This window comes from Fistularia commersonii, chromosome 3 (genome assembly GCF_037954325.1).
Source record: "Fistularia commersonii isolate RoL2024-O1a breed Wild chromosome 3, RoL_Fcom_v1.0, whole genome shotgun sequence".
Classification (NCBI taxonomy): domain Eukaryota; kingdom Metazoa; phylum Chordata; class Actinopteri; order Syngnathiformes; family Fistulariidae; genus Fistularia; species Fistularia commersonii.
In genome coordinates, this window is record NC_141286.1 from 21,200,975 (window position 1) to 21,218,373 (window position 17,399).

The 17,399-nt window shown below is 46.8% G+C and overlaps 1 protein-coding gene across 28 annotated transcripts in view; it reads right to left on the reverse strand.

Annotated features, from left to right (window-relative positions):
• neo1a (neogenin 1a) overlaps positions 1-17,399 on the reverse strand; it is a 158,429-nt gene that overhangs the window by 3,108 nt on the left and 137,922 nt on the right. For 10 of the 28 annotated variants that reach the window (XM_086144103.1, XM_086144095.1, XM_086144122.1 and 7 more), the window contains 10 exons: positions 17,046-17,141; positions 10,492-10,724; positions 4,240-4,378; positions 2,997-3,104; positions 2,107-2,301; positions 1,774-1,806; positions 1,120-1,188; positions 877-1,012; positions 523-767; positions 76-168 (listed from right to left, as the gene is read on the reverse strand). In XM_086144103.1, coding sequence (XP_086000229.1) covers positions 76-168; positions 523-767; positions 877-1,012; positions 1,120-1,188; positions 1,774-1,806; positions 2,107-2,301; positions 2,997-3,104; positions 4,240-4,378; positions 10,492-10,724; positions 17,046-17,141 — 1,347 coding nt within the window. The remainder of the gene's footprint in view (positions 1-75; positions 169-522; positions 768-876; positions 1,013-1,119; positions 1,189-1,773; positions 1,807-2,106; positions 2,302-2,996; positions 3,105-4,239; positions 4,379-10,491; positions 10,725-17,045; positions 17,142-17,399) is intronic. The other 18 variants (XM_086144115.1, XM_086144113.1, XM_086144114.1 and 15 more) reach the window with 4 other exon arrangements.

The following is a 17,399-nucleotide window of genomic DNA, read 5'->3' on the forward strand; positions in this document are numbered from 1 at the left end:
CTTAGTAGCTGACACGCTCACCGTCGACCCGTTAGTCCCGCACACACACACACACACACACACATACACACTTACGCTGAGGCGGCTGCGCGTCAAACGGCATCATCATTTTAGGCCTCATCCCACGCCGGCCTGCAAGTGTAGACATGCCGTCCTCTGACTCATGGCCTAAAAAGGTACGGTGAAGACCGGCCAATCAGAAAAGAGCTGCAGCTCCACTCGTCTTTTTTGAAAACCACTGGAATATAAACGTCGCTCAAACTCCCGATTCAGCTTTTTGGATTCGTCACTCGATTGTGAACGATTGTGCGGGATTGGCCGAGTTACGAGCAGTGCAAACAATGACAACGTGCGCTTGCAGGGCTGGAATCATGAGAGTGCATGAATGTGACACATGAAATGTTTGGCATGATTATTTTGGAAATCAAATATTAAGACAACCCAGAACACCATCTTCTCCTCGTAAACTATTTTCTGTTACAACGTCCCCTTTCGGGTTCCGTCCCCTCGGCCTCGACTGACCGCGGTAGGAGTTGCGCCTCTGCTGTAGGTGGGGGTTGGCGTCCAGGCTGCTGTCGGCCGGCGTGATGTCCTGCGAGGTGCGGGGGATCGGCGTTTCCGTCATGACGGGGTTCGGCTCAGGCGACTTGTCCATCGGTTTAAGCTCCAGCCTCTCGTGGTGAATCCAAAGGTCGGGCGGCTTCAGGTCTTTGGAGTTCCCCTTGTATTTATGGGAGCCATTGGAAGACTTGGACGCGGCCCGCTTTCTGTGGAACAAGAAGACGGGAGTAAAACGGCGCGCTGCGGGGATAAAAACAAAAAACGCTTGAGGAATCCACCGGACGTTCCCGGACGTAGCCTAGCCGAGCCTCGTACTTTTTCTGGTGCGACGTGGTTCGTCGGGTGCACAGGAAAGCCCCGACGACCACGACGATGATGGTGAACGCCCCGACCGAGATGATAATAACGATGACCAGGATGTGATTCTCGCTGGCTCCCACCCCGGATTTACCTGCGGAGGGACAAGGGTTACGTCGGTTAAAAGGTGTCCTTCTGGGGAAACAACACCACGGGTCGATGTGCTTTGGTGAAAGCGCATTAGTTTCCGAAAATTCTTACCGACTGAGGATCCGGGGTCGTGGGGAAGCTGGTTTCCTGAGGGTCCGGGCTTGGAAGGGATGTTTGAGGCTGTCGGCAAACCAAAGAGTTGGTTACATATAGATCCCCAACACATTGACTGCTTTCAAACTTGTCCACGGTGTAGAACGAGCACATTCAAGGTGCAGGAAATTTCACTAGGAACTCAAAAACCTTCAAAAGAAGCAGTATTTTTGTTTTTCTACCGCAGAAATCTCTGTTTGGGGGGTTAGGGATCTGCGCAGCCCAACATTTCCTCTGCTTCGGAGGGGGAACTTCTAAAAAAGCTTCAGGAGTCTCGGGGAAACGGCACCCAAAAGCCGACCGCGGCCCGGGTAGCCCCGGTTTTCTTTGACTTCAAAAAGTACGCTGCTTCAAACATTAGCTTGTTGTGGTTTTTCCGAGACGCGGTTTGCAAAAAGGGAAAATGCGGAGGAACCCCTGTTTCGGTCAAAACGCGCCATTGTTGACAGACCGATGATACTGCGAAAAATACCGCCGAAGCATAAAACGCCGCAAATCACACGGCACGAGTTCAAAAGAACCCCGGCGCTGACGTGGGAAATCTTTGGGGACGAGAGGTTTCGCGGAGTCGGCGGTGAGCGCACAGAGAGAAAGCGAGGAGGCGGAGTTTACCTTGGTCATTAGCCATTTTGTCAGAGGACTCAGCTTTAACAGGCCAAAGGAGAGCAGGGAAGGTGAGACAATGAGAAGCAAAAAAAACAGGTTAGCTTGAAAAGATCGGCGAGGGAGCCGTACAGAGAAAGAGGAATAGGGGCCTCGAGGATTAATGAAGACTGAGGAGAAGAACGAAACAGCGGGGGAAACCTCTGGAAGAGGCAGACGTGTCCTACCGACAAGCCAAGCGGAAGCATCATTTAGGTAACGTTATGCAAAAATCAATGGCGGGAAACGACTAGTTCCTTGTTTGGCACAGAGTCTCCGTTCTGTCCAGACATTGGCACTCACTCTTTGGGGTGCGGAACTGCACCGCCTCCGACATCGGGCCCATGCCCTTGGAGTTTCGCGCCTGGATCTTGAAGTAGTAGGTTGTGTCCAGGGTCAGGTCCTGGATCTGGTGGGTGAGGCGGTTCCCCACCACCGGCTCGATCACCCAATCGTGGACCTCTGCGTTTACGTCGGTGCTGTAGTAGATGATGTAACCTGCAAGGACAGACCATCCACATCTCAGGACCTGGTATTTAAGGCAGTATCTTAAGACTGCAGAGAAGTTGAACAAAAACATACCGTGTTAAAGGGCTGATACCACTTACCGTAATTTCCGGACGATAAGCCGCAACTTTTTTCACGTAAACAACGCTACGGCTAATATATGGACTTTTTTTTTGGTGGGGGGGGCTAACGAGCTTCACGCCGCTAAAACATTTATCCTCGTCACATCGATGAAGTGACCGGAGGAAGAAGACAAATTTGACGGTTTTAGTGCGCAGAAGGAAGCCCGAGATAGCGATCGGCTAGCCGGTGCGGCTTTTATTGAGGTGCGCTCAATAGTCCGGAAATTACACTATAAACATAAAGCCATTCATTCTCTCAATAACACAGAGAGACATGCAATCATTCACCCTCTCTTTCAAACATCTTTATTGTCTCAACTAGTCCTCCTACAAGTTTTTGGACCCACGCAAACACGAGGACAACATGTAGAGTCCTAACAGGGATTGACCCAGGGACCTTCTCGCTGTGACGCAGAAGTGCTAACCTCTGTACCGCACAGCTTTGGGCCTTTTCCCGTCTAAAAATCTTTCCGGGAGGAACACTCATCCTCTTAAATCTTTGCAAAGGCTCAAGACGGGTAACGTGACGGCGCGGCCAAGGTGTTCCCGGGGTTCTGGCCTCACCGGTGATCTTCCCGTTGGCCTCGGACGGCGGCTGCCAGTTGACGATTATGGTCCGGGGTTTGTTCTCCTTGCTCACGACGGTCACATCTTTCGGTGGGGAATTGGGAACTGGTGGAGGAGAGAGGGACACGAGTCGAGATGAGCGCTAGGAAACATTAGCACAACTGTCACATTGAGGATACAAAACATAAAATATTACTTTCTAAAGTCCTCATTCGAGATAATTTGGAGTTTATTATTTGAATTTGCACACGAATTGATTTTTATGACACTGTTGATACCATGAACCCGAACACTGCGAATAATTTTTCAAAACTGCAAAACTATCCATTTTCTGAATCTCGAGAAACTTGATTTCGAGGAGAGTGTTTTCATGTTTCATCTTGGGTTTTTCATCTGGTAAACAATTACCTCTGAAAAATAAAGTACAGGCGCTGATAACTGCACAGCGCATTTTAATTTCCAGTACTTCACTCGGCGCGGCAGGAAACGGCAGAACGCTCGGGGGACGATGAAACTATTCGTTTTAATACTAACGCAATTATGCAAATGTGTACAGTCATCACTCAGATATTGAGCTGAGCATAAAGGTAACAAAGGTAACATGAAGATTTCTCCTCTCAAATTGATAAGTAATTGCTTGGGGACAGAACAGTGAACTGAGATGAGCGCATCTGGCGCCGCCAGCGCTAAATTTGGGGAAAAAAAAAAGACAAAGGTATGTGGGCGTGCTTCTCCCCGAGGAGAAACATCTGGCACTGGCCTTGGCGAAGCCAGCGCAGACCTAAATAAATCATTGAGCTTAAAAGCTAATTATAATATTTCAGTTGTCATCATTTCAATTTAACCTTGATTACGATTGTTTTTTTTTTCTTCTGTAAGGAAGCAAATCCAATCCCAGAGCTAGCAGGCGCTAACCAGCAGCTAGCAAGACAGCAACGTTGCTGTTTGTAAATACATATCCAGGATAAAGTCCCCACTTATATAGCGAATACGTTCACCCATTCACACACCGATGGCGGCAGAGCTAGCACGCAAGGCTAGCACGTAAGGCTAGCACGCAAGGTTAGCACACAAGGCTAGCACGCAAGGCTAACCTGTCCATCAGGAGCAAATGTAGAGTTCACTGTCTTGTCCAATGAAACTTTGGAGGAACCAAACAAGCGACCTTCTAATTTGAGGGAGGCCCGTTCTGTGTGTGTGTGTGTGTGTGTGTGTGTGTGTGTGAGACGGGTTTCCTTACTCGTCTCAAAGGTGGTGCCCTGAGCTGTCATGCTCCAAGTGCTGGTGCGGCGGCCTTTGGTCATCATGACCGAGAACTCGTAGAGCGTGTTGGGCTTCAGTCCCGTCACCATGTGGTTCAGGCTGCTGGTGTTAGCCATCTGAGGAGAGACGTGCACGCACACACACACACACACACACACACACACACACACACACACACACACACACACACACACACACACAGATTGACTTCGCATGACAGCGTTTTTAAACATTCAATTGATTTTAGCAGCTGCGCTCATATCTGTTAGCTTACGGACTGTCTTTCATGGACTTCCTGAGAGAGGTGAGACTTTTTTTTTTTTTTGACAAGCTACAAACGCGCCAGCGTTTGCAGTGATTCGACCCCATTCTGTTTTTCATGACAAAGTCACGGGGAATACGCGACTGCGTTCTCATCTTCCTCGTCAACATCTGAGAAAATCTCCTCACAAAAGGGATCATCCATGATTCGCCGTACCTCTGCATCCCGAAGTGCAGAGGCGTTAAAAAAAAAAAAAAAAGCACCATCCTTTAAATATCACGCCCCCGCGCGTTCCCGATTCACGTCAAGACTTAACGACAATGAGAAAGAGAATCCGGCAGAGCTGGGAGGAAAACTTTCCCAATGCCGGAAACAGCAAGACGGCCGTGAACTTGTCCCGATTGCTTGAATATTCAATTTACGCTTCACTCCATATATTTGGCGGGTTCTCCGAGTGTAAAAGGATGTTTCATCGCGGAGCGTTTCGCCGAGACGAGGAGAGACGGCAGGACCGGAACCTTGACACTTTGGTGCATCATGGACGTAAATGAGAGGAATTCCATTTGTTATGTGGGAAACAAACGGTTGATTCAACTTGACATATTCATGCATTCATTATCTATATAGCCTAGCATGCATTCAGGGTTGCAGGGGATTGCTTAAAAACTATCCTAGCCTGCACTGGATGGAAGCGGGGTTCACCCTGGACCGGTCGCTCGTCGATCAGAGGTTCACAGATAGAAATAAACAACCGTTCACCCTCTGATTCATACATCATATTAAAAAAAACAACATTCACTTGCTCATTCACATATAACCATACACTCGCACGTTCAAACGTTATATAGAGAAATAATCTGAGCTTACGAACGCCCCTAATTATGAAGAAATCAGCCAACGAACAGTTTTTGAATACTGAATCAACCCGCCAACGAGTCTCAGTGTGGAAACACACAAACAAAGAAACTCAAAGGCTTTCCGCGTTGTGGCGTCGTAGCGTAGCAGCAGTCGTACGTGCTACTCGGCTTTGTTTACATCGTTCATCGTTGTGTTTTCCTGTTAAAATGCTTTTTTTCTGCTTTTTTTCAATGAGTTGTGGCTCCCAAAAAAGGTCAAAAGTGCTCGTGATAGAGGTGTTAAGAAGAAGTTAAGAATTTCAGTTGATCCGAAGAAGGAAATAATGGCTTAACGTGAGGGCGGTGTGCGTGTTATGGATGCAAAGTACTAGGACACGGCTAACTTAGCTATCTGTGCCTGCCTGAAGAATAGAGATGCGCTAAAGACTTCTGATGTTGCTGAGGGGGTGACAACGTTAATGAAGAAAAGTTATTTCTAGTTTGGATTAATGAAATACAGCTAACTAGGTTCTCGTGCGAGAAGGCTTTACTTAAGCAGATTTAGTGAAGGAAACGCAAGTGTACAAGTGCTAGCAAGAAGAGAAAGAACACCAAAAACACAGCAATAATTAAAATGATCTTTAATTGCTTTCCGTATTTTTTCTGTATTTTTAGATTGCAAATATATTTTGGGGGTTGGAGAACAGATCAATGTGATTTCCATTCATTTCAGTGGGAAACGTTGATTCGGTTCGCAAAAAATTTCGCATTAGCCGAGGTTCTACCGCACAACCGTTCCATCTCTCATTCACGCCTCATCGAGACAGTCAACTATTCACTCACTCTAGGAAATTTTGGGTTATTTTATTGTTTACTATTTTATTAGACAGCGTGGGGAGGGGGGGGGACTCGGAGGACACGATGATCTTAATGCATTATTATTTTGACTAATGGTAATGCTTTTTTAATTTCCAACCAGACGTGTCACGCGGACATCCAGATGCTGCGACGGGACGCGATAAAACCCTCGCTACTTCTTTCGGTAGCAGAGTGGCGGCCTATTCAATAATGCACGAGCTCGCCAGACTCATCCGAAGAGGAGCAGCCCTCGTAAGTGTGGCCGACGGTTGCCACGGGTCACCGGGACAGACGTGTGAAAAGCAGGAAGGCTGCGGAGCATTCGGATTATTTTTCAAAGAACTTACCGTCTTACTCACAGACTGGCTAATTTATCAGAGTTCATCAATGGGACGGAGACAAAATCAACCCGTGGGGCTCTTAAATCATTGTTCCAGCTGTCTGCAATGGAGTTGTAAGGTTGCAGACATGTTGTCATGACAACCAGCTTTCGGGTACTTGCTTCATTTGATGCTAAATAATCATTAGCGACAAATTTCTCCACAGATGTTTAGGGAATAAATGGTTGGGTGACGGCCGGATTCAGCGGCTACAAAGGAGCTTTAATAGCCGCGACTGCACAACCGGTGTGTGTGTGTGTGTTCACGTGTCGTCACATTTGTCCGCGCGGAGAATGCAGTGTCAGCGTGTCGGCCCCTCGCTTTTCCTCCCGCGCGTCCCCGTTGAATTATTTATCAGCAGGCGCAGACATTTTATTCAAGTTCTGCCCTGTCACACACTGGCGCACATGAGCGAGAACGCCGCCGATCCGCACTCGGGAGATAAGCGATGATTTTAATTTCCCTTCCACTTCCAGCGCCGAATCCCCGGGACCCGCGAAGTTGCGCGGACGACATAAAAAGCCCTCCGCCGCATCCTCCCCTGATTTTCCCGGGCTTCGGTGAATTAAAAGGCCGCGGTGACGGTAAGTCACGCGAGACCGTTTTCCACCTTCGACCGCAGCAAATAGAATTCGGGAGCGACAATAACAATAAAACACGTTGCGACACCGCGCGCTGTTCACCGCTCAGGTTACCGGAGCCCGTATCGGCGTTTCCTCGAGGTGATGGGGTGGTGCGGGGCTTGGAAAACATCTATTATGTCCGGGGAGGAATAGAAACCGACGCCATGTTGCAAATGTCCGATCAATTGACCAATCATACGAGAACACGGAAGGAAACTTAATAAAAAGCTGAGTAAGCTGCACTAAGTAAATATTTTGAATTCAACATGACAGGAGTGAGAGGTGGCTTTAAATGAATTATTAGCAATGTCTTCAAAATAAATGCATTTTATATATGTATACATATACACACAACATTAACAACAATGCATTTGAACGGGCCTTTCTTGATACTCAAGGACGCGGTACAGAAATGCGTTCTGTGGAAGCAACATCAGCTTTGTCCTTCCTTCATGTTGTTGTTTATTGTTTGCTGCTGTTCCCCGCTCGGGCTAGCCGCGCCCACGTCAGCATTTCCCCGAGGTGATGGGGCGGAGCGGGGCTTGGAAAACATCTATTATCTGTTGCTAATGTCCGATCGATTGATCAATCCCATGAGAGCGCGGGGGAAACCTAAATAGAAAGCGCCGTCAGGTGCATTTAGCGACTTAGCTGCACTTTGTAAATATTTTGATTTCAACATGACGCCGTTGAGAGGTAGCTGTAACTGAATTATTAGCAATGTAAGAAAAATAATAAATACATATGCACTATTATAGATGTATATTATTTGAAGGTGCCTTTCTTGTTCATAGTGGGTTGGACTTTTAGAGTGAGTTTAATCAACAATATGTCCATCAACATTGATTATTTAAAGGAAAGATTCGTCACAACTGGAACAGGCTTGGGATTTAGCAAGAGCTCATAGCAAGAGATTTGTTTGTTTGTTTTTTTTATAAGAAATCTCCCAGAGTCCTCCTTTTTGCTTCAGATATTATGTTGTCATTATTCTGAACAATTTCAAATCCATCGATTGAAGTCAGTGGAATTTCCAATAAATTAACTGCTTATATCTTATAGACACAGATTTTAAATCACAGACAGATCTTAGACTCTTAACGCTTTCCTACTTTATTGACTTATGTTTTCTTATGTCACACCAATACTTTGCTTAGCGGATGCAACCTGATGCGAACTGTAAGTTCCAAGTTAAGGCTAAAATTGTGTTGCGTTGTGTTGCACCCCCACCGCCACCTTGAACTTCTGTCTCACCTCACCACTGTCATACATGTCTTGCACCACTCTAGCATACTGCTGCGCTACTCCAGACTCCCTCATACAGTTCATGTTCATTCATTAGGTAGCATCCCGACCTACCTGTAGATATATTATTTTCATATTATTTATGTTATTAATTCTAAAGATCTTCTAAATCTAAAAAACCCTCAAGGGCTCGGCAGGTGAATCGTACGCCTACATCTTACCATCGTCTCTGAACCCACTTCTCTCACACCAACTGACTTTTTATCCTCAATCCCTCCGTCTATAACCTCCAGTTTAGCCTCCCTCTCGACCGCCTGCCTTGCGGCGCTAACCTCAGCATCGTCCCACCCAGATCTTTGCTACCCCTCCTCTGTACCTGTCCAAACCATCTCAGTCTGACTTTATCTCCAGAAAGTCTAAAATGTTCTGTCCCTTTGATGGACTCATTTCTGATCCTATCTGTCCTCCTCACTCCCCAAAGAGAAGCTCGACATCTTCGTTTCTGCTGCCTCCTGTCTGTTCCTCTGTGCCACTCTCAGTAAATCAGAAAACATAGCTGGTCTTTTTCTGGCTGATACTCTTATCGCTCATGACTCTTCTCCATCCATTCCAACCTGCTTGAACATGTTGTTCCACCTCTTCTCCCATTGCTCTGGACTGTTGGCCTTTAGGTACTTCAAATCCTCCAGCTTCTTTATCTCCACTCCCTGTAGCTTCACCATTCCACTTACGTCCCCCTCATTCTGTATTCTGTCGTGCTGTGACTAACCTTCATTCCTCTCCTCTCGAGTGCAAACCTCCGCCTATCTAGATTTTTCTCCACCTGTCTCCCTACTCTCACTACAGATCACAATGTCATCTGCAAACAATGTCATCTGTAAACACCGTAGTCCATGGAGATTCCTGTCTGACCTCATCTGTCGGCCTGTCCGTCACCATAGCAACCAAGAGGGGGCTTAAAAGCTAATCGCTGACGCACCCCCACCGCCACCTTGAACTTCTGTCTCACCTCACCACTGTCATACATGTCTTGCACCACTCTAGCATACTGCTGCGCTACTCCAGACTCCCTCATACAGTTCATGTTCATTCATTAGGTAGCATGTAGCTAATTCTCAGGAAATGTCATGCAGATATTTCCAATTTCTCGACTGATTTTCAGTCATTTCTGAATTCTCTGAGTAAAGTCGGGCTCTTTTGGTGACTTTCACAAAGCCGAAGAGAACCTACCCATACGCTGGATATCGTTATCATTGATTCAACTAAAACTCCATGACACAGCATCATAACTAAGCGATATCTTACATACTTTTAGAAATTGCTCAGCCATATTCATCTTCAATGTTCCGGCTTGGTTTCCCCCCCGCGTCTGAAACCTCAAAGATTAAAACGGGCTGCGGCCTTAAATCCGTACAATTGCAAGAAAGCTTTAAAATGACTCACCAGTGCAAACCCTTTCCTGTGTAATTAAAGCAGTAAATCTATGGTTATACCCGAAGGGGGGGTTCAGGCTGAGACGAACGCCCTCGTAGCTCTCAACACCCAACTACAACTTTCCCCTTTGAACCGGTTCGATTTCGGGCGATTTGATTTCGTGACGCATTACCGACTCAACCTTTAAACGGGCGAACACCGGAAAATATCTTTAAATCAAAAGACAGGCATAAAAGTGGCAACGTCGCAATTTGGATGTTAGATGGTAGAGAAAGATTACTGTCCTGATTGGCTGCGCTCAGAAGGACCCCCCGGCGGGAACATCATTGTGTTGTATAACGCTACTCTTTTATTCTTTTTTTTTTTTTTTTTATTTCGGGACATCCGTCTCTCTCTCTCTCTCTCATTCTCTGGCATGAATCCGAAGGGACGTGCGCACTCCCATCTTGAAAACCATCAAATGAAGCTGAATCACCCAAATCTGATCGAACTGAAACGACCTGCGTCGTGCTAAACTCAAATCAACGGAACTGAAAAGCGGTACTTAAGCCGTCATTGAAGGAACACGCGGGTGTTCAAATAGGACTTTCTTACCCTGACTTTGGTGTTGGCGGGGATGTTGGTCTTCCAGCGGACCGTGTAGAAGCGGTTGTCCGTGATCTTCTGGTTCTTGGGCAGGGAGTTGTCGGCCCAGGTCACCTTGATGGTGTCGTGGCTCAACACCGAGGCCTGAACGCCCACGGGCGGCATCATTGGGGTGGGATCCGGCACTGGGGTGTATGGAGCATTGAAGATTTCGTAGTATTCAACATCAGGGTTTATGGGGTCTGTGCACATCAGCCAGTGCACCGGCATGCATGCACGTACATTAAAAATGACCAAATTAAAAAATAAACAAACAAACAACAACACAAGGATGCGTGGTGGTGGGGGGTTGGGCGACGGGAGGGGGTTCGGGGAGGGGTACAAGGCCAAAATAAAAAACAACAAGGTTAATATGTTAAAATGAAGGACGACACAGAAAGAGGAGAAAGAAACCATGAGCGCAACAGGAATGGGATTGGGAAGGGTGAAGAGAAAGAGAAAGAAGATTCTATTAGAAAAACAGACACAGATCTCTAAAAGACAAATCTACAAAGACACAGTTGCGATATAGAAGCTAGTACTCACTATTTTGCGCTTCATCAGTACTAGCACTACTACTACTACTACACAGAGAGAAATGAAAAGATGCTCGGTTGGTAAGGAAAAAAAAAAAAAAGCTTAAAAATGGAAAACTAGTGTGAAGGCAGAGATGCAATATTCCAAAAAAGGGCATTTTCTTTTCAAGACGATTACATTTTCAGCGTTGACCTTCTAAACATGCTACAGTGGAGACGGAATAAAAATGCTCAACTGTGCGACATGGCTCAGAGGCTTCTGGAAAACAGCATGGGGTGAGATAGTGGTATTGATTTTACCCCCCCCCCCCAACTAACCATAGCCGCTTTTTGGTCAACATAAGATAAAGTCTAGTGAAGTGCATCGGCCTAACAGTGACCTTGCAAACGTATTGGGGGCAACGGAGCGACAACCCCGACTTGTTTTATGTCACTTACTGGCGTAATTTGATGGCGTATGCAAATGAAATTTGAAGTTTTAAAAATCGTTTATTAACTCGGCTTGTCTTTTTATCTAATAAAAAAAAAAAAAAAAAAAAGAAAATCACGTAATAACATAATATTACATTCATTTCTCACGTCTCCATTCCGCTCGCGTCGAGCCGGCGGTAAATGTCAGCGCCGATACGATCCGCCGTGTCATCACGTAATGAGCTATCGCTACGTTTGCGGAAACCCAACGAGGTCATTAAAACAAATTAAATAATCAAAAAGATTGGGTGAAAATAATTCAATGAAAATGTTGGTTAATCGCGAGTCTGATAGAAGCCTCTCTTGACGGATTTAAACCCCGTGACATAATGAGAGAAAAAACCCTAATTCAATATCATTGCCTGTGACATTGAGAGAACCTGACAACTTTGTTTGATATACTGTTTTTATCGCTACATTAGAGGGATAAATACTGAATTAAGACCCTGATAACCCAAGTCATCATCATCATTTTCCAGCACTTGTCCTGCATGGCTGCTGCAGGGTCTACTTTCCCTGATGTCTCAAGTATCCATGATATATTCCAATTTAGTGTTGATTTCCTTAAAGGCCTCCAGCGAGAACAAAATCACATCAGTGTGATCTGGTTTGGGAGTTCTCGGGTAGTGTCCTGAGAACAAGTGCGATTGGCTAGATGTTTGAAATGGGCACGGCAAATGCAGAAATGTAGAAGTGTTGGCGCCCACGCATTTCCGCTGGAAGGTTGTAAGGCAATGGATAGTTTTGAGAAACCCATTTCTCAAAGAGCTCCCCAACGAGCTTCGACACATTGGCACAGCTGCCATACAAAGCACAAAGCATACCACCAGGAGCAACTGGGGGTTCAGTGTCCAACCCAAGGACACTTTAGCCTATAGACAGGAGGTTCAGGGATTCGAGCCCCCAACCTTCCAATTGGAGGGGAGCCCACTGTACCACCACCACCACTTATGAGCTTTGACACTTTGGAAGAGCTGCCACGCAAGGCACTAAGCATACCACTAGGAGCAACTGAGGATTCAGTGTCTTGCCCAAGGACACTTCTGCATTTACAAGGGGGCCTGAGAAAGGAGCCCCCTTACCTTCCAATTGGAGGGGAGCCCACTGTATCAACTGAGCCACCACCACCACTTACAAGCTTTGATACTTTCGCAGAGCTGCCATGCAAGGCACTAAGCATACCACTAGGAGCAACTGGGGGTTCAGTGTCTTGCCCAAGGACACTTCTGCATTTACAAGGGGGCTGGGAAAGGAGCCCCCTGACCTTCCAATTGGAGGGGAGCCCACTGTACCAACTGAACCACCACCACCACTTACGAGCTTTGACACTTTGGCTAAGCATACCACTGGGAGCAACCGGGAGCTCGATGTCTTCCTCATGGACACTGTGAGATGTGGACAGGAGGAGCCAGAAATCAAACCACCAACCTTCCGATTGGATTGTCGCCGCTCTACCAACTGGGCCCCAACCGCCCCACATATAAAATCAGCATGAGGCGACTTCCTACACAGCTATCTCACCATGTACGCTGCACTGACCCTTCACTGATGTTGTTTCCGTAAGATTCCCCCTAAGCTTCGGAAGCGTGTGCTGTTCCCACCATCTCTGGAAACACATTTCTTGGAGCACGTACTAACCTTTAGATTTCATCTTGTTACACGGGATATCTGCGGTTGAACTCAGCCGGAAAAATCGCACATGTATAATAAACGCCGCGGTGCGCCTTTGAAGGCAACAGAGGCAAACTGCTTTGAATATTTTAATGTCTAGATCTGGTCCTAGTCACTGTCCCAATAACTCTAGATTTATTATTTGGCCAGGCTTAGAGGCGCCGGTGACTGATTTACAGCAAAACAAAACCACAAACGGCTAGCAATCCTCGCTATATATATATATATATATATATATATATATATATATATATATATATATATATATATATATACACAAAATTTAACAAGAAAAAAACAGCTTTTACTGGAACCGCGCTAACATTGGCTTGCGTGAGCAACGTCTATTTTAGGCGTCTGCAGTTCCCAGTGGCAAAGCGGAGTCAGGCCGGACGCACGGATTGTTGTTACTGCTAGCTGCTAATGCTAGCTTGTAAATAAACACATAAAGTGCTTCTTTAAACCATTAAGGGAAGAGTTATGCTATTTATTTAGAATAAGAGCAGCTCTCATCGGGATGAGGAGGCCGGCTTAGTGTTTACATCAACTGGATTATTGGATAACTGATTGTTGTTTACTTTTAATTTAGCATTAGAGCTCCTTTGCTACATGCTTTGCTCCTCTGACCGAAAGCTTGCGGATTAGACGGGTGATATAACTGCTATTTTTTCCCCTTTTACGGTCTTTCACTTATACACGCCCTTGAGTTATTTGTGTATAAGTTGTCTTTTCTTTTTTCTATTAAACGCCTTCAAGGCTGGAGATAGTGCAGATATACCGGAGTGAAAGCGCCGGCCTCAATTCTGGCTACAGAATGAATGCTTGAAGGTGGCTTGTGAAGCTTCACCGCTCCCGGATCTGCCCTGGGTTTAGTTTTTGACGGGAAGACGGAGTCGGTCATCCAAGGTGACGCCGTCCCGAGTCACCTGTTGGTCGACTCCGACTCCCTTCGACATGCCGTCACCCTGCACTGCCCACATCATGTTCCCCGGGACTAAAACCTGTCCGTGTTCTTGTACTTGCCGCAAAGCGACGACGGGACAGGGCACAACCGACAGGGTGAGGAGGTTTTTGGGACGGGAGGACATTTTCGACCCGTCGGTTCTCCGGGTGGAGACTTCACGGGCGCGGATTTACGATTCAGACTAAGATTTGGGGTCGGTTTCCACTTCGGGTCAGGGTCTGGGCTGGCCTCGGGCGAATACATTATGTCAGTGAAGGTCCTCATTATGAAGCAAGTACAAACATGTGTGTTTGTGAAAGTGTGTGTGTGTGTGTGCATGATGGAGCTCGAAGTATTTATGTGGTTGCGGAGAGGCACTGCGGTTTTGGAGTGATACGCGAGCTGCATTTTTCAACTCCGACTTGGAAGAACGCGCTGTCCAGTATTTACGAGTGGAATATTACAACAAAGAAACCTCACTGGTTCCCTAACATCTCTTTCAGACGGGGTGTAATCCATCACGTCTTACTTTTCAGTTAAGACGTCATACTGCAGAGCATTCGACTTAGCGCTCTTTCAACCCGAGTTCACAAAGTTCTTCAAGATTTTTAATTTTTTTTTTTTCCGAGTAAAAGTAGTATGTAGGTCAGCTCATCTTTACAAATCTGACTCCAACACACTGGCGGTAAGGGAACGTGCCCCGGAGGATTCAGCAACAGACGACGGTGGTGGTTTTTTTGGTTTGCTTTGAGAGGAAACGCTTGGATCTAACGAAGGGTTGCCAAAGTCACCACAGGAGGTCTGGTGTGAGTGTGTGTGTGTGTGTGTGTTAGAGACGTGTACAGAAGGATGGTGTGCGTGTACAATCAGGCTGCCATCCCCTGAAGCAGACTGACGTGATTCATGTCATCCAGCATCCCGCCCCTCTCAAGTTCGGCGGTGCAGTGGTGCTACGGCGGAGACAAACTGGGGAGATCAAGGCGGTGGGAGGCTGGATTTGAGGGGCGGCAGTTGCAGACCCCCTTCTGGGCCACCCCATGGTGCATGGGCTGGTTGTCTTCTTACGGTGTCACATAAACTGTGTGAACTGAGCTAGTCTCACCAGCGCCGTTTCCCCACTTGAAGATGAGTCAGAAGGTGCACCGGTTTGGGATTCTGGTTCTACCTTAACCCGATAAAGAGATGAGTTATCAGACCGAGACCGAAACTAGATTGCAAGTATTCGTTGTCTGATGTGGGACAGCTCCATCGCACGGACACAGAAACTTCGCACTTCTAATGTACCGAGTGCCAACTTTAGCCAGAGGGCCAAATTCTGATATTCTCGTATCCATTTCAGGCCTCATTCATATGTAAGAGTAAATGTGACATAGATTGCATAATTGCATGTCCGTCATCTAAGTTAGAGCACCCATCGTTATAAACCTATCAATTTTGAGATATAATGGGGCATATAAGCATTTTCGCATGACTCTTCTGCGTGTTAAAAGCTGAGGAAAATCCCAAGGGTGCAGTGAAGGGCTTCCCTATCTGGCTCAGTATCCAAATCCTTGTCCACACGTGCTGGTTGTTCCAAGTGTTAGAGCTCATTTAATGCTCAACTTTAAATTACGCTTAAGCATACCGACGGAGCCTTCTGTGTGTCCTTTCTTTCTCAGGAAGCTTGCCGAAGCGTTGCCAAACGCATAAAAAAAGGGAGCTGTACCCCCAGAAGTCGTGGGGGGAGCAGAGCTGCACAGTATGCTCAAGTGCGACAAGCAAAAAAAAAGGAACAAAAACCAAGAAGAAAAGAATTCTCTGTCCCCATGCCGGCAAGCATTGTATGGCCTCTGGACCAGTGCCGTCTACTGCACCGCCTCTGTTCGTGTCACTTTGACGTGCACTGCCCTCACAAGGATGTGTTGGTAATGGATGGGAAACGTGTGCAGTGACATTTGACAACTTTTGAAATGAACATACCTATTTAGCCATTTTTTAAGGAACTCCTCAAAGTAGACATACAAGGAACACTGCAGTACACATGCCAGGCCAGTAGTTGGCAGTGTGATTTTTTGTTGAACCAGGACACATGCAAAACTGCACCGCATTATATGGATGTGTTGCTTAACAACTGCGGCAACGAGAACAGTACGTAGGCCGTGACATCGAAACAGATGTACCCATTTACGTACGTATCGTGAGCATTAAATGAGCCTTAGACCGATTGGAGGTGCAGGTACCCTAAGGAGTGTCAGCCTCCTTTTTGGACATGATGGGATGAGCAAGTTCTCCAAAAACTGGATCGGGTCTTCATATAGTGTCTCGCAGCAAGACTTGTAGGGTTAACAAAGCCAAAGAGCTTTTGGCGATGACAGAGGGAACGAAATCCCTGATACAATGGGAAGAAAGGGGCGTCCTTCTTAGGGTGACCCCTGTTTCCCTGCTCTCCAATGACTGTCAGTCATCGGTTAACAATTGCGTAAGTTACGTACCCCAATGCCAAAGAGTCCCTGGACCCTCTGGAGGGAACGGGCATAACAAGACAGACGCACTTTCCTTTCCACTTTGAATTTCCAACAATCATCATCAGACCCCCCTTGCTATTTCACGAGACAGTTCGATTTAAAGAGAGTGGAGGTGAGATGGGCCCGAAAAGGGGAGAATCAATTGAGGTAGTGAGATGCCCAAATGACCGATCGTCTCCTAACTTCGATTCCAGACACGCTATCGGATAACGATCTGAGGTCAGACAGTGGAGAGATAAATGTCCGTCGGTTGACTACGGAGGGGTGCTTTTTCTTGGCTTCTTCAGGAAAATGGATAACGCGACGCCCCGTCGATGTCTCCGTGAGGTACCAACCACACCCCCACCATCCGATCCGGCTTCGTGTGCGCTTCGGTGCAGAGACAGATGCAGGTCTTACCAGACTGCGGCCTGGTGATGGCGCTCTCATACACCGGAATCCCCTCACCCACATTGTTGTAGGCCTTCAGGGTGATCACGTAGTGGGAGCTGGGGTCTGGAGGCGGGGAAGGGGTGTAAACAGAGTGCAGTTAGAGGGCCTGGAAGACGAAGATAAAGTCACGCAGCTGTCTAATCAAAACCGAAACTCTTGAGCCCCTTGATTCTTAATTGCCGTATTGGAGCATTTGGAAGACTAATTCCTCCAACTGTGATCTTGATGAAGGCTTCAGTTAAATACTTGCAAATATTTTTGCGGATGGGCATCCTGGGATTATTTTGAAAACGTACAACTCGCCGCTTGACCTCTTCCTCG